The sequence below is a fragment of the Oncorhynchus clarkii genome, chromosome 32, assembly GCF_045791955.1.
Source record: "Oncorhynchus clarkii lewisi isolate Uvic-CL-2024 chromosome 32, UVic_Ocla_1.0, whole genome shotgun sequence".
Taxonomy (NCBI): domain Eukaryota; kingdom Metazoa; phylum Chordata; class Actinopteri; order Salmoniformes; family Salmonidae; genus Oncorhynchus; species Oncorhynchus clarkii.
The window spans coordinates 28,855,212-28,877,770 of NC_092178.1; the positions used below are offsets into that span (position 1 = coordinate 28,855,212).

Consider the following 22,559-nt stretch of genomic DNA (forward strand, 5'->3'; position numbering starts at 1 on the left):
TGAGACAGTTACCTATATCTAATGAATTCCAATATATAATTGTGCCCACCAAAATGTTTTTATTCTAAAGGGTTGACTGATGTATGTTATAAATTTGGCAATTTACATGTTACTTTTAAGTCTTGGACATTTCATAAGTGTGAAGCCGAAAGAGAAGAGAAAGTTGAAAAATGTGCTTGTTATCTTACGATAGAGGTAAGGCAGAACGTTGTTTAAGTAGGGGAGTTTCATAGATTTGAAGTACAGTATTGTATCCAAGGGTAACACATGTTCAATTAAGTACATATAACCATTGAGGAAGTTAATTAATAACTAATGATTGGAGGGAGTACAATGGAATTATCATTATTATTAGGTTTTGTTTGTAGTCAACGTTTGGGTTTCTGAATCGGTGTAGATTAACTTAGAACTACCCATCCCGGATCCGGGAGAATTGTCATCAACTACACTAATTAGCATAACGCAACGGACAAAAAAACTTACTAGAAAATATTAATATTCATGAAATCACAAGTGAAATATAGTGAAACACAGCTTAGCCTTTTGTTAATCACCCTGTCATCTCAAGAGTTTGAAATTATGCTGTACAGCCAAAGCAAGACAAGCATTTATGTAAGTTTATCGATAGCCTAGCATAGCATTATGTCCAGCTAGCAGCAGGCAGCTTGGTCACAAAAATCAGAAAAGCAATCAAATTAAATAATTTACCTTTGATGAGCTTCGGATGTTTTCACTCACAAGACTCCCAGTTAGACAGCAAATGTTCCTTTTGTTCCATAAAGATTATTTTTATAGCCGAAATACCTCAGTTTGTTCTTCACGTTTTGTTGAGAAATCCACAGGAAATTGCGGTCACGACAACGGTGAAAAATATTCCAAATTAGATCCATAATATCGACAGAAACATGGCAAACGTTTTTTATAATCAATCCTCAAGGTGTTTTTCAAATATCTATTCGATAATATATCAACCGGGACAATTGGCTTCTTAGTAGGAGCGAGAGGAGCATTGGCCGCCTTTGTCTATTACGCACAAATCACTCTGAGAGCCACCAGCTGACCACTGACGCAATGTTGTCGTTCACGCTCATTTTTCAAAATAAAAGCCTGAAACTATGCCTTGTGACTGTAGACACATTAGGGAAGCAATAGAAAAAGGAATCTGGTTGATATCCCTTTCAATGCTCAATAGGGAGGCATAGGAACGCAGAGGTTTCAAAACAAGAGTCACTTCCTGATTTGATTTTTCTCAGGCTTTCGCCTGCAATATCAGTTCTGTTATACTCACAGACAATATTTTTACAGTTTTTGGAAACTTTAGAGTGTTTTATATCCTAAGCTGTCAATTATATGCATATTCTAGCATCTTGTCCTGAGAAATAGCTTGTTTACTTTGGGAACGTTATTTTTCCAAAAATGAAAATACTGCCCCCTAGTCTCTTAATTAACCTGTCTAGGAAAAGTGTTCCGCTAGCGGAACCCCACAACAACATTTAGCTGAAAAGGCAGTGCGCGAAATTCCAAAATATTTTTTTTAAATATGTAACTTTCACACATTAACAAGTCCAATACATTAAATGAAAGATAAACATCTTGTTAATCTATCCATGGTGTCTGACTTCAAAAATGCTTTTCAGCGAAATCACAACATATGATTATGCTAGGTCAGAGTCAAGACACAAAAACACACACAGCCATTTTCCAGCCAAAGAGAGGAGTCACAAAAAGCAGAAATATAAATAAAATGAATCACTAACCTTTGATGATCTTCATCAGATGACACTCATAGGACATCATGTTACACAATACATGTGTTTTGTTCGACAATGTGCATATTTATATCCAAAAATCTCAGTTTACATTGGCGCGTTATGTGCAGTATTGTTTTGATTCGAAAACATCCAGTGATTTTGCAGAAATACTCATAATAAACATTGATAAAAGATGCAAGTTATTCACAGAATTAAAGATAGACTTATCCTCTATGCAACCGCTGTGTCAGATTTTAATTTTTTTAATGGAAAAAGCATAATCTGAGAATGGCGCTTAGTACCCAATTCAGCCAATGAAATAGCCGCCATTTTGGCGTCAACATTAGTTAGAAAAAACACTATAAATATTCACTTACCTTTGATGATCTTCATCAGAAGGCACTCCCAGGAATCCCAGTTCGACAATAAATGACTAATTTGTTCCGTAAAGTTCCATAAAGCCCATCATTTAGCCACTTGTTGTTAGCGTGTCCAGCCCAGTAATCCATCTTCATGAGGAGCGAGCACTTCCTCCAGACAAAAACTCAAAAGGTTCCGTTACAGGTCGTAGAAACAAGTCAAATGATTTTTGCAATCAATCTTTAGGATGTTTTTAACTTGTTGGGGATAGAGGGCAGTATTTTCACTTTGGATTAATTGCGTGCCCATAGTGAACTGCATCCTACTCTGTCCTAGATTGCTAATATATGCATATTATTATTATTATTGGATAGAAAACACTCTGAAGTTTCTAAAACTGTTTGAATTATGTCTGTGAATATAACAGAACTCATAGGGCAAGCAATCTTCCAAACAGGAAGTGAAATTCTGAATACATATCTAATTTCAAGTCATCGCCTACCACTTGCAAATAAGATATGGATCTTCCTACGCCTACGCACTTCCTACGCCTTCCACTAGATGTCCTCATTCAGTAGAACGTGGAATGGAGCTTCTGGTGTGAACTTTGACCGAATGGGAGGGGAAATAGTCACGGCCTTTGCAGAATGCAATTTCCCTGTGGCGCATTTCTCTGTGGGTGTCACCGTCATTCCATTTGGCTGCAGATGAAAACGTATGATCCGGTTGGAACGTTATTGGATATATATGAAAATAACATCCTGAAGATGTATTCTCTACTCAGTTTGACCAGTTTATTCGACCTGGAATATATATTTTTGAAGTTTTCGTCCGAGTTGTCCTGGACCAGCGTCAGCTTTTGGGCACGTGAGCTGAAAGTGCTAGCAAATGCAGCTAATTGGACACTAGTATTGGACATTATTGAACAAAACAACGATTTATTGTGGAACTAGGACTCCTTGCACTGCATTCTGATGGAAGATCATCAAAGGTAAGGGAATATTTATGATGTAATTTCGTATTTCTGTTGACTCCAACTAGAAATATATATACGTCTTAGCGCAGTCTCAGATTATAGCATGGTAGGCTTTATTCGTAACGTTTTTAAAAAATCTGACACAGCGGTTGCATTAAGAACCAGTGTATCTTTAATTATATGTAGAACATGTATCTTTAGTCAAAGTTTATGATGAGTATTTCTGTATTCTGGCGTAGCTTTCTATAATTCCTCCGGATATTTTGGAGGCATTTCTGAACATGGCGTCAATGTAAACCGAGATTTGTGGATATAAATATACATATTATCAAACAAAACATAAATGTATTGTGTAACATGTCATATGAGTGTCATCTGATGAAGATTTTCAAAAGGTTAGTGATTCATATTATCTCTAATCCTGCTTTTGTGACTCTATCTTTGACTGGGAAAATGGCTGTGTTTTTTTTGTTGATTTGGTGGTGGTCTAACATAAATATATGTTGTGTTAAAATGTAAAACATTTTAAAAATTGGACATGATGGGTAGATGAACAATATGTTTATCTTTCATTTGCTGTAATGGACTTGTTAATGTGTGAAAGTTAAATATTTCTAAAGAATATTTTTGAATTCCCTGCGCCACCTTTTCAGCTGAAAGGGGGGTGGAGTTCCCCTCTTCTTAAATCGTCAATAAGGTTCCAACCGGATAATTTCATTGTCTGAAGAAAAGCATTGGAACGAGAGCATACTCTGTCGGGAGCGCGCATCATGAGACTGAGGCTCTCTGCCAGACCACTCACTAAAATAGCTCCTATGAGCCCCTCCTTTCAAGCACATCCATAACTATCAGGGATTTGAATAGGCACTGTTTTGAATATGGATTTCTCACTTCCTGTTTGGATTTCTTCTCAGGTTTTTGTCTGCCATATGAGTTTTGTTATACTCACAGACATCATTCAAACAGTTTTAGAAACTTCAGAGTGTTTTCTATCCAATGTGAATAGTAATATGCATATATTAGCATTTGAGACAGAGTAGGAGGCAGTTTAGTTTGGGCACGCTATTCATCCAAAAGTGAAAATGCTGCCCCCTGTCCCAAAGAAATTAAGCATATAAATTCCCTTATCACTAGACCATTGCATTGCTGTGTAGTGGTGTGAGAGTTGAGAGAACAAAGGACAACAGGAATGAGAGTCTTTCCAAGGTCCCTCTTATCTGGGGAGGAAAGGAACAGCGAGAAACTGCCAGGCGGGTAGAAAAGTGATAAACTGTGTGTGTATGTGTATATGTGGGGGTTATAAAGACTGCTCACATATTGGTGGACTTTAGAACGTTCTCTGAATAAACCTTACGAACCTTTTGCAGAAGCTGAGTCTTTGCCTAATTATTATTAAACCCAGGGTCTTACAATCCTTGGGGATTGGTCAAAGCTTAAATAAGTGTTTAGTTATCATCATTGTGATTGAAAATTCTCGTGACAGTGATTCTGATGGGCTGGCCCGACTGCAAGGAAGAAACTGCTTTAGCCGTCATAGAATATTGGCCAGTCAAAGAGGAGCTCAGTGTTCAAAACGGAGTAATATTCAAGGGTCAGAGTAGTTATTCCCCGGTCTTTGCGCCCTGAGATGTTGGCGCTCGTGCACTCAAGTCACATAAGAGGTGAGGCCTGTTACAGACAAGCATGTGACACACTGTATTGGCCAGGAATGCAGAGTGAAATCAAAGACTGTCAATAAATGCACAATCTGCAATGAATATGCCATTGAGCAACAGAGATAGACGATGATGTCCCATGAGCTACCGATGCGCCCCTGGCAGATAATATGTCTAGATATGTTCCAGCATAGTGGCAAAGACTTTCTGCTGGTAGTCAATCATTACTCAGACTTCTAGGAGATTGATCTCCTCCCCGACCTCTGAGCAGAGACAACGATCAAACGCTGCAAGGCTCAGTTTGCCCGCTACGGCCAGCCAGATAGGGTATTTTCAGATAATGGAACTAATTCTCCGGATTTGAGTTCTGAAAATTTGCTGCAGAACGGGAATTCTAGCACATCACCTCATCACCATGACACCCAAAAGCTAATGGGAAGGTGGAGTTGGCAGTCAAAATCGCAAAGAACCTCTGCAAAAAAGCTCTGCGAGAGGGCAAAGATGCCTGGAAAGCAATCCTGCAGTGGCGGAATACCCTGAGAGAAGGCATAGATAGCAGCCTGGCCCAGCGCCTCATGGCACAGCGCTTAAAAGCAGCTCTGCCAGAAGGCAGTACTCTCCTGGAACCATGTGTAGTGACAGACTTGCTGGTGAAGCTACGTCACAGAAGACATGTCTCCAAGTTCATCTACGACAAAACAGCAAAATAGTTACCTGAGGGTGTGTGAAACAGTGCGAAGCCACTACTAGGGGACCGGACGAGCCTCTAGAGACTCGAATCCTCCGTACAGAAAGTGGCACCACGGTCCTACTTGGTCAAAGTGAATGGATCACTGTACCGACGTAACAGGGTTGACCTTCAGATTGCTGAGCCAGCACCTACTCAGAACTCTGATGGTCATAGGGGTCGCATTGCAAAAGACGAAACCCCAGCAAGTCACATGGGGCATGAGGCAGTGGGCGAAGAGCCAGGGGATCACAGGTCGGCCGCTCCCTCGCCCATCAATACTCCCCTTAGACAGTCAGGTGACACGCCTGTGCGAGAATCCGCAGTCCTCGCAGACAAGCCCCCTGTCTTTTCATGCTGCGGGCATCTGTCCCAGCCATCAAAAATAATTAATTTGTAAGTATCCCATTAGGGATTGTTGACAGACAGTGATAAAGTGAAGAGACAACACATTTTGATAAAGTTGTTACTTGAAGAGAAGAAAAAAAATACCTAAACTGTTCATGTTGGAAATTATTACTAGGTCTGTTTTGTTAGTGAATTGACAGCTTCTGTCCAATTTTATAAAAGGGAAGATGTTATGGGTGTAAGATGGCACAGTGATTCCATCTGTTGGTAAATGTTAATTACTGCAACTCCAGTGTTTTTACCAGTGTGCTTGAGACACCCGGATGTATTGCAATGTACTGAACAAGACTGGTTACTCGCATCAGTGCCTCTGTCTCGTCATTTAATTAACATCCCGACACAAATATAGGGTTGCTAGAGACGCAACCCAGCCATTCAGTGTTTTTGTTCTGTATCTATGGACGCAACCGTTGTTCATTCTTTTTGTTCTGTATCTATGGACGCAACCGTTATTCATTCTTTTTGTACTGTATCTATGGGCTTTACCTAGTCGTTCATTCTAAATGTTCCATTGCCAAACTGTCTGGCAACGTTCTTATCCCTTGCTTGCAAACTAGCCAACTATGGCTAACCTACAGTCATGTCAAAAATAACAGCCAGAATAACAGCAAAATAGCTGCATTTGCATAAGCTCCTACTACGACAACTGCAGCCTTTACTATCACAACAATGTCTGCAGCTCCTGCAATGACAAATGCTGCTCCTACTACCAAAACAATGACAACAACTCCTACAACAACTGCAGCTGAACAAGTTCTCATTTGCAACTGTGACCTGGCCAAGATAAAGCAAAGCAGTTCGACACAATACAACAATACAGAGTTACACATGGAGTAAACAAACATACAGTCAATAATACAGTAGAAAAAAGTATATATACAGCATGTGCAAATGAGGTAGGATGAGGGAGATAAGGCAATAAATAGGCCATGGTGGCTAAGTACTTAAAGTATATGGTATATGGTGGAATGTGCAGAAGATGAATGTGCAAGTAGAGATACTGGGGTGCAAAGGAGCATGATAAATACAGTATGGGGATGGGGTAGTTAGATAGACTATTTACAGATGGGCTATGTACAGGTGCAGTGATCTGTGAGCTGCTCTGACAGCTGGTTCTTGTGAGGGAGATAAGAGTCTCCAGCTTTAGTGATTTTTTTTTTCTTTTTCCGTTCGTTCCAGTCATTGGCAGCATAGAATTGGAAGGAGAGGCGGCCAAAGGAAGAATTGGCTTTTGGGTGACCAGTGAGATATACCTGCTGGTATATCACAACTGCAGCTTCCACTACCACAACAATGACGGCAGCTCCCACCACAACAATGACTGCAGCTCCCACTACAACAACCTCTACCACAGTTTCTACTACAGAAACAACAACTACAACTCCTACAATGACAACTGCAGCTCCTACTAATGTAACTTCTACTTCCGCTCCTATAACAATAACTACAAATGCAGGTCCTCCTACTACGACAACCACACTGCATCCTTTCTACGACAACTGCTGCTCATACAACAAAAAATACAACTGCAGCTCCTACTACCACAACCACTACTGCAGATCCTACTACCACAACCACTACTGCAGCTCCTACTACCACAACCACTACTGCAGATCCTAGTACGACAACAACTGCAGTGACTACTACCACAACCACTACTGCAGATCCTAGTACGACAACAACTGCAGCTCCTACTACCACAACCACTACTGCAGATCCTAGTACGACAACAACTGCAGTGACTACTACCACTACAATGACTGCAACTCCTACATCGGCAACAACAACTGTAGCTCCTACTACCACAACAATACCTGCTGCACCTATTATGACAACCACAACTGCAGATCCTAGTACCACAACAATGATTGCAGCATCTACAAGGACAACCACAACTGTAGCTTCTACTACGCCAGCTACAACTGCAGCCTCTACTACGACAACTGCAGCTCATATTATGACGACCAGTACTTTAGCTCCTACCTCGGCAACAACTGCAAATGTAACTACAACAAACACAGCTGCAGCTCCTAAACACAGTAGTAGGTGGTGCTGTTGCTGGAGGTGCAGTTATGGCAGCTTCTGCTACAACAAGTACTGCAGCTCCTATTATGACAACAACTACGACAACTGCAGCTCCCACTATGATGACCATAACTGCAGTTTCTACCAAAATGACCACCTGTACCTCCTACTACGACAACCAAAACGACAGCTCTCATTGCGACCAAAATAGCTGCAGCTCAAAATATAACAAACACATCTGAATCTCCTAAAAACACCCCAATAGAAGGCGAAGTGTTGGTAGAGCCTGCAACATCAACACCTACTACAGCTCATACTACGACAACCACAACTGCAATTCATATTACAACAATGAATGCAACTCCTACAACTACCCCCACAATGGCCGTTCCTACAACAATCACAACAGCAGCTTCAACTACAATAACCATAACTCCACTACCTACTAGAAAAAACACAACCATAGCTCCTCATATGATAACACTAACACAGTTCCTACAACTGCTGGAGTTCCTACGACAACCAGAACTGAATCTCCTAACAAAACAATTGTAGGAGGTGTAGTGTCAGCAGCTCCTACTACAATGACCACAACTGCAGCTTTGACCATGACTGCAGTTCTTACAATGAACACCCCAACTGCAACTCTTACAACATCCCCAACAACTGCAGTTCCAACTACGACGACCACAACTGCAGCACCAACAAAAAAAAATCACAACTCCTCCTACCTGCTACTGCAAACATAATCATAGTTCCTAATAAGAAAACAACTACCACTGTTCTTACTACTACAACAACTAATGCAGTTCCTACTGCGACAACGAAAGCTGCAGCTCCTACTACCACCACAACTACTGCAGCTCCTACCATGACAACAACAAATGCAGTTCTAACTAGGACAAACAGCGAAAACTCCTAAGAATACCATATCAGGAAGTGCAGTATTGGTAGAGACTGCTACATCAACCACAATTGTGGTCTTTACTATGACAACTCCTACTATTATGGCCAGAACTGCTGCTCCTTCCACAACGAGAACCCCTGCAGCTCTTACCACAACAACCACAACACCTACTACGCCAACTACAACTGCAGCCTTCCCTACCACAACTACTGCAGCTCCTATTACGATGATCCCAACGGCAGCTCATACTACCACAACAACTACGGCATCTCCTATTACGACAACTACTGCAGAATGACAAAACGGCAGCTCAAACTACCACAACAACTACGGTATCTCCTATTACGACTACTACTGCAGAATGACAACAATTGCAGCTCCTACTACCACAACAATGACTGCAGCTTTTGCCAGGACAACCACAGCTCCTACTACGACAATCACAACTGCAGCTTCAACCACAACAACCACAAATGCATATCCAACTACAATAACCACAACTCCGGTACCTACTACAAAAACCACAACCGTAGCTCCTACTATGACAACTAACACAGTTCCAACTACTGCAGCTCCAACTACAATGACCACAACTCCAGCTCCTACCATTGACAACACCTATATCTCCGACTACAAAAACCAAAACTCCAGCTCCTATAAATGAATGGAGCTCTTACAAAGACAACTGCAACTTCAACAATAACCAGAACTACAGCTTCAACTGCAGCAACCAGAACGCAACTGCAGCTCCAACTACAATAACTCCAATACAATCGTAGCTCCTTCTCTGACAATTAACAGTTACAACTACTGCAGTTGCTACTATGACCACAACAACCTCAGCTCGTACTATGACCACAACTTTTGCAGGTCCTGCAAAGAGAACTGAAAGTCCTAACAACACCATAGTAGGAGGTGAAGTGATGGCAGGTCCTGGTACGACGACAAAAACTGCTCTAACTGCGACAAGCATAACTCTTTCTACAATAACAATGACAGCAGCTCCTATAATGGCAACAACTACTCCAGCCTCTACTATGACAACTGCAGTTCCTACTACAACAACCCCAACTGCAGCTCCTATTCAAACAACGACTTCAGCTCCTACATGGACTACCACAAGTACCCCCTCAACTGCAGCACCTACTATGGTAATTATAACTGCAGCCTCTTCTAGGACGGGGACAACTGCATCTTCTATTACGGCGACCACAACTGCAGTTCCTACTACGAAAGTCACAAGTGCAGCTCCTACAACAACAGTAATTACATCCGCCAACACGACAATAACAGCTGCAGCTCCTACAGCGACAACCACAGTTCCACAGCCACACACAATACAGCTACTATCGGCACCACAACTGAAGTGTTGACATTGACATCAAATGCTCCTCAAGTCTTCACAAAAACTGTCTCAACAACTTCCTCCAATGCAAAATCTATACTGGCAACTATAAGGCAAATTGAGAAATCTAATACTCTCTCTTACCCTCCAACAACCTTCTCTCAAACAACTACAACAAACATCTGAGAGTTTATCTAAAACTTACAACAGCGAATGACCATACCACCCCAACCTCCTCTACAGCTTCAGCAAATCCAACATTAACAGTTAGTTTCCACAACAGCTACACCGAGAGGGACAATTCCTTCCACAACTCTGAAAATGTCTGCAACATATTTTCATGCAAAAGTAACAACTAGGTCAACATCTGGAAGTACAACAGCAGAAGTAACTCAGCTCACAACAAATACTGCCTCAACTACAGTGAGCACCATAATTAATTGGACAGTGACCATGTTTTTTGTTATTTTGGTTCTGTACTCTAGCACTTTGAGTTTGAAAGAATACAATAACAATGAGGGTGAAGTGCAGCTGGGTCATGCAAGCAAGGCCATTCTCCAAAACACACAACCAAATCTACATGGAAATGGCTAAAAAGCAACAAATTTGAATATTGGAATGGCCGAGTAAAAGTCCAGACCTTATCCCAATTGAAATATTGTGCCAGTTCTTGAAATGAGCAGTTCATTCTTGAAAACCTTCAAATGTCACTGAGCTGCAGCAGCAAAATCCCTCTAAAGCGACGTGAGAGACTGATCAACAACTACAGGAAGCGTTTTGTTGGAGTCATTCCAGCTGAAGGTGGGGCACAACCAGTTATTGAGTGTAAGGGGTCAATTACATTTTTACACAGGGGCGTTGGGTGTTGTATAACTTTGTTTATGAAATAAATTAAATAAGTATGTAATTGTTGTGTTATTTTTTCCATCGGGTTCCCTTTATCTAATATTAGGTTTTGGTTGAAGATCTGATAACATTCAATATCAAAAATATGCATGGCACTGTACAGACAATACTGGACAGTGAAAGCTTTGGGATGGCGCTATCCCTTGCATTCACCTGTCTAATCACGTTAGGATCCTTGTTTATTATTACTTTTCAGAGGGAGGAAGAAAGAATGCACTCAAACCTAATATTCGAACTGGGCCCTGGGCAGCCAAATTCTGATCTTTTTTTTACTAATTGATCTTTTGACCAATCAGATCAGCTCTGAAAAATATTTTGATTTGAAAATATCTAATGTGATCAGTGGAAAAATTATCAGAATTGAGCTGCCTGTGTAAACGCAAACATAGTGGCGGGTAATAGATTATTAACTCCAGATGTTACCGTTTACCTTGTGAGAACGTATATTTTGATGGAGAGTAACGTTGTTCCAATTGGTAGAAAGGTGCAGCCAATTGCAAATACTTCCTATATATACCTAGGAGAGACATCAGCTGTCATACCGTTTTCAGCATTCGGTGAGGCATTGTATGAAACCATGACTTGGCAAAGGAGCGCACTGCTTTTTTTCCCGGTTTGGCTTTGCTTTGCATTGCTTGCAGCGGGATGGGAGCGCGTTTCCGAAGAGGCAACCTTTGCCCACCACAACCTTGACACAGAGGAGAATTATACCAAAGACAAGGCTGTAGTGCAACTTGGAGACCCCGCCAATGTCGATCTTAACGCCGACCGTGGATTCCAGGTGCAATTCGAGGAGGTATCAGATGCAAAAAAGTGGGTATCCGTTACGGAAGCTGCCCCAGTCAGTTTAGCGGTTCTGTGCGGTGAGGATGAGTTTAAAGTAACACTGCCAGCTGGTCCAATGAGTGAAGTCAAGATTTTGGGTAAGTTATTTATAGGTTAAGATCATAAAATGCAATTTGGCTACTTTGCTCATTTTTAACTTTCCCTACAGGACCCAACAGTATGCTCTCTGTTCTTGACGCACCGGAATCCTGTGGATACTCCTTAAATCGAGGACACTATCAGAACGCCTTAACTGTCCGCTTTTCAGGCTGCCTCATTAGTCGTCAGGTAGGGTTTTTGCCTTTCCAATTTTAAATTATATATTTAATGGTGTAAATGTGTCATTGGAATGATTGTACATTTATTGCCACACTGACTCTGCAGGCTGGGCGGTATACCTTGATGGTGTTGTATGTCAATGAAGCTGGCATAATGGATGTTTCTACAGTGTCCTGTGCGGCTAGCCCCAAATCCTCGTTGTCCTCGACCGTCCACCTGCCCCTCTCTAATGATCTTCGCAATGCCCATGGTGGGCCTCCTTCAAAGTGTTTTAATCCCTCCCCTCGCAATCCCAGCGCTCAAAATCCCACCAAATATCCTGGTGAGTCTCATGAAATGTTTATTCTATTTCTTTGGATGAGCATCAATATTTGCTTTTATTGTGGTCTGAGGCAGTCCCTAAAGGAGCATTTTGTGAAATTTTTAACAATGCTCCTAAGAACGTTCTAACGATTAACTTGGTCTTGATATGCTTTTTGGAGACCTGGTCATTTTGACCAGTTCAGAGGTGCTATTGAAACTGGTATTTACTCCAGTGCTCAGATGGACTTCTATCCACTGGTCATTGAGTTTGCAGCTATTAGTGAACAAACTATAAATGCACCGACTTTACTGAGTTACAGTTCATATGGAAATCAGTCAATTGAAATTAATTTAATTTAGGTCGTAGTCTATGGCTTGCACGTGACTGGGCAGGGGCACAGCCATGGGAGGGTATAGGCCCACTGGCTGGGCCTGGGTCTCCAGTGAATCTGAGGAAGGTTTTTCCCCACCAGGGCTTTCTTACAAATACTCTTTAGTTTCATCAGCTGTCTGGGTGGATGGTCTCATATGATCCCACAGGTAAAGAAGCCGGATGTGGAGGTCCTGGGCTGGCATGGTTAAACCTGGTCTGCGGTTGTGAGGCTGGTTTGCACACTGCCTAATTCTTTAAAATGGGGGTGGCTTATGGTAGAGTAATGAACATTTCTGCAGTCTGCATGCCAATTGCATGCTCCCTGAACTTGAGACATCTGTGACATTGTGTTGTGACAGAACTGCACATTTATTGTACCCAGCACAAGGTGCACCTGTGTATTGCTCATGCTATTTAATAAATCAAATGTATTTATATAGCCCTTTGTACATCAGCTGATATCTCAAAGTGCTGTTCAGAAACCCAGCCTAAAACCCCAAACAGCAAGCAATGCAGGTGTAGCAGCACAGTGGCTAGGAAACTCCCTAGAAAGGCCAAAACCTAGAGGAACCAGGCTGTGGGGTGGCCAGTCCTCTTCTGGCTGTGCCGGGTGGAGACTATAACAGAACATGGCCAAGATGGTCATAAATGACCAGCATGGTCAAATAATAATCACAGGCAGAACAGTTGCAACTGGAGCAGCAGCACGGCCAGGTGGACTGGGGACAGCAAGGAGTCATCATGTCAGGTAGTCCTGAGGCATGGTCCTAGGACTCAGGTCCTGAGAAAGAGAGCATACTTAAATTCACACAGGACACCTGATAGGACAGGAGAAGTACTCCAGATATAGCAAACTGACCCTAGCCCCCCGACACAAACTACTGCAGCATAAATACTGGAGGCTGAGACAGGAGGGGTCAGGAGACACTGTGGCCCCATCCGATGACACCCCCGGACAGGGCCAAACTGGAAGGATATAACCCTACCCACTTTGCCAAAGCACAGCACCCTCACCACTAGAGGGATATCTTCAACCACCAACTTACCATCCTGAGACAAGGCCGAGTATAGGCCACAAAGATCTCTGCCACGGCACAACCCAAGGGGGGGCGCCAACCCAATAAGCTTCTTGCTGTGCCTCAGGTGGATGAAATATCTTGGCAAAGGATAAATAATGACTAACAGGGATGTAAACACAATTGTGCACAGAATTGGCTTTCTTTACAAATGGAACAATTGTGTGTGTGTGCTTTCAGCTCATGAAACATGGGACTGACACTACATGTAACTTTTTTTTTTTTTTTTTTTTTCTTCTGAAGTATAATAAATTGGCTACTGATCCTCACTTCTACTTCCAATGTTTTTTGTATTTCAGGCTGCAGTATTCCCCAGAACCAGCACTTGGCTTGTGGTTTCACTGGAATCTCGTCCTCCCAGTGTTTGGTGATGGGTTGCTGTGTGGATTCGGCAACTTCCGCCTGCTTCTACCCAATGGATGGTAAATACTCTTTCACAGGGCAAGATGTTTGGCTTTGAATAGTGAGGACTGATGTGTACCGCTCTCCCTCCCCAGAGTGCACTGCAGACCATCAGTTTATCTTTGCCGTTCACCATAACTTCACCACTTTCCCTGTGACTCCCACCAAACTTGTGGTTGCTGGGAAGTCTAGCTGTGGCCCAGTCATTGTCACTGATAAGTTTGTGGTCTTCAAGTTCTCAGTCACTGAATGTGGAACTCGCTCATATGTAAGTGGACAAGAATATTACGCCCTCTAGAATCCTCCTGGTGCGGTTCTTGTTGATCCACACAATTACTTTATTGTTTTGATCTTAATTAGGAAATTGGCGATACCGTGATCTACACAGCAGAGGTACAGACGGCCGTCCGAACCCTCAACCTGAAGTATGGCATAATATCCAGAGACAACCCCCGCAGGTAATCCAGATGTCACATTTTGCAACAAACAAAATGGGCATTGCTTATTGGCCAGTTTCTTCAGTTTGATGTTTAATGAACATCTCAATGTCTACACCTTCTAGATTTCTGTCTTTGCTATATGCCTCTGTCCTAGTGTTCCTATATATTGAGCTGATTCACCAGTTAAGTAGCTCAAAGTATATAACTTCAACTATTGCTGTTGCAAATGCCACGAATATTTGGCACTTTCAGGATGTAATTTAATCTCACTAATTGAGGAATCATTAACTGCACCTGCTGAGATTGACTAGTAACCCCCCCCTATGTTCATCTCTAGAGTCATGGTTGAGTGCCGCTACCGTAAAGCGCTGGGTACCCTGCCAACAGTGGCGAGTGTGGGCTACATGGTGAAAAGCCCCAGTGTAACATTCCCTTCAAAGGTGACATCCAAGGGACTGTTTGGTGTCGAACTCAGGATTGCTGAAGGTATCTGGCTGACATGTAAACACGCAATGGCTAGAACATAATGGTTACTGTCCCATTGTTGCGGATACTTTGCATTGCTGACAAGCCCAATGCTTAAATTGCTCTTTTACCTCCCCCACTAGATAAAACCTATACCAAGTACCTCAAACGGCACCATCAGCCCCTGCGTCTCTTCCTGGGTAAACTTGTGTATCTAGAAGTTCGTTTGACTTCTCCAAATCCAGAGGCGACACTTTTGGTCAACTACTGTCTGGCTTACCCCCGCTCTGCCAAGAATGTTCTGGTGCTCATTCACGAAGGGTAAGCACTGCAATGACTTGGTGTGACTGATTTGCCTAACGTACTGTAGATTGCATATTGGTGGGCCACCTTGCTCTTGACCAGCCATTGGCTTTTATTAGAGTCTGGAACTCTGGTTGGGATGGACTCCGATGTTCTCTTAATTTTGGCAATGAGTCCCTTTATGTACTTACCCAGAGTCAGGTCAACTTGTGGCTCCGTTTGTCTGTATGCAGTTGAAGGAATTTTCTAACTAGCGTTGGCACAATGAAGACTATAGGTATCTGCTAGCTTTGGCTAATGACACTACCAATCACTTCCTTCATATTGGCCATAGGGGCAGACAATGGTATCTAAGTTCATCTCTATCATAAGTAGATAAAGGGCCTCATTGCCAAAATCCTGAAGGATCCCTTTATTATGTCTAAACTTTGCCCTTTCCGTAGCCAAAGCATGACAGCCATTTTGTGACAGAACTCCTTATACCAAGGGTATTCAACTCTTACCCTATGAGTTCCAGAGCCTTCTAGTTTGAGGGCCTTGCGCTGCCAAGAGGAAGTTGTCATTAAGTTCTCTATCAATTTCTCACTTCTAGGTGTGCCAACCCTCTGGACCCCAATGTCTCCATCCTTAAATTCAGCAACCTGCCCCAGAACCGCCACCAGCGTCGCTTCATGGTCCAAGCATTCCAGTTCATGGATCAACAGACCAACAAGTATCTGGATGAGGAGGTGAGGAAGCAGAATATGGACTGGGATTCACACCTTGATTGGTGTATTGTTACATGGCGAATGAGGCTTTCAAAAAGCTCATTCTATTGTGTGCAACTTTAGTTTAGTTGGTATTGAATCTCACTTCATTCCCCCTCAACAGATCTACTTCATGTGCTCTACTGAAGTGTGTATGCCCACAGAAAAAACTTGTGAAGAGCGCTGTTTTGATGGAATTAGGAGGTGAGGAAGACTGGGGACTTGCATCTTGATTCCCTGGATTGGTGTATTGTCACATGGTGACTGATGCACCAAAAAAGACAAGTGAACTGTAGTTGGCCTACATTTCTTTACATTTTGTCCCATTAATTGTTTAGTTAGTATTTAATCTCACTTCATTTCTCCCCACCAGATCTACTACATGTGCTCTAGATAAAATAACTGAGAAGAGTGCTGCTTTAAATGAAAAGTGAGTCTTACATATCTTTTGTTCCCAGATTTGAAAGTAACTTGCTTCAATAGGAGCACTTCTAGCTTTCACACCTATTTTGTTTTCCAGGTCTGACAATCTACAGGGTGACAAATCTGATGCTTGAACATGCTAAAGAAATGTGGTAATTTGACTAATGCATATTAAATAAACATTTTATCTTGCCTATTTAACTGAGTTGTATTTATTGTACTGAGACTTTGGTCTGCTTTTTAACCTCTTTTGTGAAATTGTACACTAACAGTTTCTGGTATACTGGTTTGCTCTGCAGCGTACCTGACTTGGGCGACGTAACTAATTACTGTAGCCTCTACACCCTTGTAATTGTCAGCGTTGGTAAAATTGTGCATATGGCAGGTGTCATCACAAATTGATGTCTTGTGGTGACTTGGCTGTTTGGTGACAGACTTCTGTGTGCATTTTGACGCAGCCTAGAGGGATTTGTCTGTTTCAAGGACATACCAAGGCACTGTCAACAATGCTAATCATTCCCGGTCGGGGTTTTCTGTGCTGGATATGGTTTCCCAGAAGCAGCTTAAGACTAAATTCACATTAACCATAGGATACTAATACATTTAGCCTTAAGATGTTTTGGGGAAACAAGGACCTGTGCAAGGCAGTGCCTCCCTTCAGCTCATGTTCTTTTAACTTCAGTAGCTTTTGACAGCCGTGAAAAGGTTTTGTTGCCCTTGCTGGATTGGGGTTTAGTCATTATACAAAGACCTTAGCAAACAGTTGTGAAATGTTTAGCAACAAACCATTTACTCAATGTATAACATTAGCAATTAACCATCTATTGGACATTCAAGGATGTATTCACTAGGAGGGGCTAACCTGACTTTGTCCAATCGACAATACTGATTTAAACTTTTTCAGTTTGAGTAAATACTTGTTTTGGGATGTTATTTGTCTAAAGGAAGTTACCCCTGCTGACATTGCATCACACCTGCACACAAACAATACTTCAAATGGACCAAGAAGCTCACGAATCCCAAACCAGACCCTACTAAATTGCCGTTGTCATGTGTTGCTGACAATTCTGAAGTTGCTTTTCAGTGGCGCGGTGATGAATTTGGGAATATACTGGCTTCAATGATGCAATTCATGCACCCCAATTTGTAACTTGTTTATAGCTTGGAAAACATCTCAAATTGGGAGCATTTGTTTTGTGTGAAGTCTCAGACACGCATGTGTTGTAATTATGCACACCTTTGCCAATATTCAAACAAAATAATTGAAACTCCAAACATATTGGGATGAGTATTGGGCTAGCGCTTTGCTTGAGCCTGCAGCCTTGCTTGGTCATTGTGTCTAGCCCCCTACATAAGTATTCTGCCCTTGAGTTGCGTTCCCATGCAAAACTAGACAGATAACAACTAAGTCTTCAATAAAACTCCCAAGGCGTGACTTTTCTTGAATTAAACGTTTGTTGTGAAACTGCAAAATACAGAAAATAATATACTTTAGTATCCAATTCACACCGACATACTGTAGCTGTACGTAAAACATTTGAAGTTGCATAAATACAAAGCACGCGTTATGGTACCATGCATCTGGCATGATGCCAAACCATATAGCTAATTGTTACTCATATGGTAACTGGCTCCTTTCATTACTCTAATGTACCACCATCTATGTAGAATAACAAAGCATATTACACTAGAAACAGTAACTACAGTATTATATATTTTACAATTCGTTTGCATGACGCACGAGCAAAGTAATACAGCTAACGACATTAAAGGCATTGCAATTTGTGAGTAAATGCAACCAACATTATGTAAGCAACTCTATCATCATTAGCTAAATGCTTGAATCGAAATTACAAAAAAATATTTTCCAAGGCTGAAGCGTGACAAGAAATAACTACATTGAAAGACCTGTAGCGTTGTTTGTAGCTGCTTCTATGCGTGCAGAACAATTTCTCTACTTCCTGTTTGCGTAGTCCAGAAAGCTCCACTAGGGGCAAATAACACCATTGAACACAATGAAAATCCAATTTTAACCATTGTAATAAAATAATCTGTTACCGTCTAACAGGATGGCAGCACAATAAGTAATTACTTTCACTCCCTCAGCATTGGGACATTTGTGCATATGGCAGAGGTGCTTGTGAACCTGCAAATGGGGTGATTTAGGTTACCTCAGTCAAACCCTGCCCGTTTCTTCAAGCGACTTGATTTAACCACACTGCTAGCCTTAAATGAAGACCAAAGCACATTTTTATGAAATAGCCCATTATGCCTGTCGAAATTGATTTGTTTCAGCTTCACATTTCCAAATCGTATCGACGCAAAAGATGCCAGGGTGTCGTATTTGAATCAGTTTACAATCTAGTCTTTCCTCGTAACTATAACCCCTCAACTACCAACATATTTTAAATGTATACTACCATTCTCAAGTTTGGGGTCACTTAATTCTCCACATTTTTTTTTTAAAGCAAAGCACTTGTCCATTGAAACACAGTGTAGATGTTGTAAATGACTGCTGGAAAAGGCTTAAATTTAAGGAATATCTAGAGGCCCATGGCACGTTAGCGTTGTAAAATGCTGAACTTTAATCAGCTACTTGATAATTAAACCCTTTCAGCTGTGCTAACAATTGCAAACTGTTCTGATTTTAAAGAAGCACTAAAACTGGCCTTTAGACTAGTTGAGCGTCAGCATTTGTGGGTTTGATTACAGGCTCAAAATGGCAAACAAAGACCTTCTGAAACTCGTCACTTTTCTTGTTCTGAGAAATGAAGGCTACTGCCTTAAGAGATCGTGTTTGTATGTGGCTTTAAAGTCAATGTTTTACATTTGCAAACTGATATGTGACATGAATTAATATGATATGTATTAATGCCAAAAAAAGAAGCCTCACATATCCTCAACTGACAGCTTCATTAAATTATACCTGCAAAACACCAGGCTCAAGGTCGGTGAAGCGGCGACTCCGGGATGCTGGCCTTTTAGGCAGAGTTGCAAAGAGAGCCATATCTCAAACTGGCCAATAAAAAGATTAAGATGGGCGAAAGAACACAGACACTGCACAAAAGCTCTTGAAGGCCAGCACCCCGGAGTCGCCTCACTGTGGGCGTTGAGACTTTTGCAGGTAATATTTAATGAAGCTGCCAGTTGACTTTGTCTCTTTCTCAAACTAGACACACTAATGTACTTGTTGACCGGGGCCTCCCACTCTTTCTATTCTGGTTAGACAGTTTGCTGTTCTATGAAGGGAGTAGTACACAGCGTTGTATGAGCTCTTCAGTTTCTTGGCAATTTCTCAGAACAAGAATAGACGGACGAGTTTCAGAAAAGCTCTTTGTCTCTGGACATTTTGAGCCTGTAATCGAACCCACAAATGCTGATGCTCCAGATCCTCAACTACTCTAAAGAAGGCCAGTTTTATTGTTAGAGGCAAGTTTGTTTATAATGCATGTCTACTAGGGTTGTTAGCCCACCTGTCTAATTACTTGGCTGGGTTTTTCTCCCTCTTCTCTCTCCCAAAAGCAACACGGGCCTAATAAGAGATGGTTACCTGTAAAGTAGTGAGTGACCATTTTAGAAAATCATGGGACATAGTCTTTGGTTGCATGCTATTTTATGTCAATCATATTGCTGCAAAGCCTATAACTGATGCATCGTGGTCTTATGCTGCCATCTATTGGAAATATTTAGCAATTAAGTTAGTTCACATAAAGACAGTGAAGCAGCTGAGAAACTAATTTTCTTATTAACTCCTGAGATCCGTCTCAAACCTGCCCCACCTATCCAAGCCAATTGCTGGACTTTCACATAGGTTAATTGGTCACACCCAGTTCAAACCACATTTAAAAAATGTAAATGAAGCTTGTTTATCAGGTGTTCTGCCTTGCAATAATACATAAAATAACTAAACATGTTAACCTTTGCAATAATTTTTTATTAACCCCCCATCAAAATGCTGTTGTACTATAATGGTATTTACTAACATTATTACAACAAATGTTCTAGGCTACCCTACCCAAGAATTAGGGTTAAGGCCAAAATAGGTTATACCTATTGTAGGGTTTGACCCACATCAAATTAACCAGCAGCTATTTAGAAACATCATTGTCCAAAAAAACAAACATCTCCTGGCAGTTTAAATTGGCTACATCTTGAACAAGGACAGGGACATACGTTTGTTTAGGTTTACACCTTTTCTGAAAGTAAATATGGTTAACCATGACCAGAAAATGTTTAACGTTTTAATGGCCATGAGCCAGCCATCATTAGCACTATTGGTCATAACAATGTGTACCTAGGCGAACAGTGAGCGTGCTCACCAACTAGCTGTTACTTTGTTAATAATACGTTACTTGAGTTAAGCAAAAGAGTCTAACGTGGGCATATCTTATTACCAACAATAGCGAAGTGGGCATTGTGACAGAACAGTGGGCTGGGAATAGAACGTTGTTCAGAAGGTGAGTTGGTGCTCAAATGAACCAAAAGGAGCTGGCAGGGTGAAAAATGCACTAAAATAAGACCTGTTTTTTCACGATAACTTAAATTACGGCCAACAGATGGTAATATTATGAAACTGGGCTCCACGGCAGATGCAATGAACTAGTTTATATCAGGAAAAAAGCGTTAAATGTCATGTGTCCAGTTTACTCCTGATGCTGTCATTGGCTGGAGCTGAGCGTCTAACGTTCGTTAAATCCATCTCTTTGTTTTGAATCCTCTTCGCTATATTCCGGTTGACACGTATGGTTGAATGTCACCATGTAGATAATAGATGCTCCATCATCGAATTTGTGTTGATGAGAGAAACCACTTGAAACCATTGTCTGGCCAGTTCTTTCAGGTTTGCCCAAAGAATTGTTCTTCGATGAGGTTTAACAGTGGTTGGCATCCAATATGTTGCATTACAGCCACCTACTAGACTGGAGAACAACTCCCTTATACTATGCTTGAAAGAATAAATAAACAAATACCCTACCATAACACTACACTCACAAACTAAAAATAACACCACCCTACTCCACTATTTAGTCCTACCTCATGCCAACAACCTGAAAGGATGGGACATCACCACTTAACACACCCTGTAACTCTTCTCCCACACCCAAATGTAGCTGTCACCACAACCTCAATTTTCTGCGACTTTTGTTCCATCTCTGCAGTACAGTTGATAACCATTGCAATAAATTATAAAAATCTGTTCAAAATGTGTTTCCCAGTCGGATATAATTTATTCACGACTTCCCAGTTGTCTTGAACTCACCGAAGTCGAGTTCTGAGTTGATGTTTTAAGCACAGCACAAATCATGCTTAATTTACAGCATGACCGATGTTGAATGTTTAGCCCCTTAATCCCAGATTTGGGGACCCCACAGCCACTCTACTGAATAGCAGGCTAGTGATTGCTTTGCAATGCTTACAGTTAACGTAAGCCACTCACTAATTCCTTCCAAACCACTCATTGTTGAATTTGCAATTTCTAACTTATTTAATGTTTATGTCCAATGGCTGATGGGCACATGTTTTATCTATAATTTCTCTTCATATGACAAGGATTAAAAAGGATTTGCCAGTAGATTGTCAACTTGATTCATGATAGACTGCTAGCTAAGATATTGACATGATCAGTCCAATCAAAGCTACTGTACATATAACGTGACTTGACGTCATTTTTTCTGTGACCAATGACCTTGAGCCTTCTTGGGTCGGCACATCTAACGTAACTCTATGGCAGCACCCAAGGGGCTAGAATTCTTTTGCTCTCCCCTTAGACTTGGCGGTGACGTAGTGTCCCCATGAGTGACAGAACACTGAGCCAATCACAGCGCAACGCTCTGTAATTCCTGCTGGCTTACCCACCACCACAG

General features: G+C 41.6%; 1 protein-coding gene across 1 annotated transcript in view; it reads left to right on the plus strand.

Moving 5' to 3' along the window:
* Window positions 1–16,875, plus strand: part of LOC139391941 (uncharacterized) — a 29,773-nt gene extending 12,898 nt beyond the window's left edge. The window contains exons 3-17 of the mRNA XM_071139552.1: window positions 8,918–9,314; window positions 9,461–9,584; window positions 9,809–9,960; window positions 11,702–11,983; window positions 12,055–12,173; window positions 12,270–12,486; window positions 14,216–14,338; window positions 14,414–14,586; window positions 14,679–14,776; window positions 15,096–15,244; window positions 15,367–15,544; window positions 16,119–16,254; window positions 16,397–16,476; window positions 16,646–16,702; window positions 16,793–16,875. Of these exons, the coding sequence (XP_070995653.1) occupies window positions 8,918–9,314; window positions 9,461–9,584; window positions 9,809–9,960; window positions 11,702–11,983; window positions 12,055–12,173; window positions 12,270–12,486; window positions 14,216–14,338; window positions 14,414–14,586; window positions 14,679–14,776; window positions 15,096–15,244; window positions 15,367–15,544; window positions 16,119–16,254; window positions 16,397–16,476; window positions 16,646–16,702; window positions 16,793–16,829 (2,322 nt within the window). The 3' untranslated portion in view covers window positions 16,830–16,875. The remainder of the gene's footprint in view (window positions 1–8,917; window positions 9,315–9,460; window positions 9,585–9,808; window positions 9,961–11,701; window positions 11,984–12,054; window positions 12,174–12,269; window positions 12,487–14,215; window positions 14,339–14,413; window positions 14,587–14,678; window positions 14,777–15,095; window positions 15,245–15,366; window positions 15,545–16,118; window positions 16,255–16,396; window positions 16,477–16,645; window positions 16,703–16,792) is intronic.
* Window positions 16,876–22,559: the final 5,684 nt, after the last annotated feature.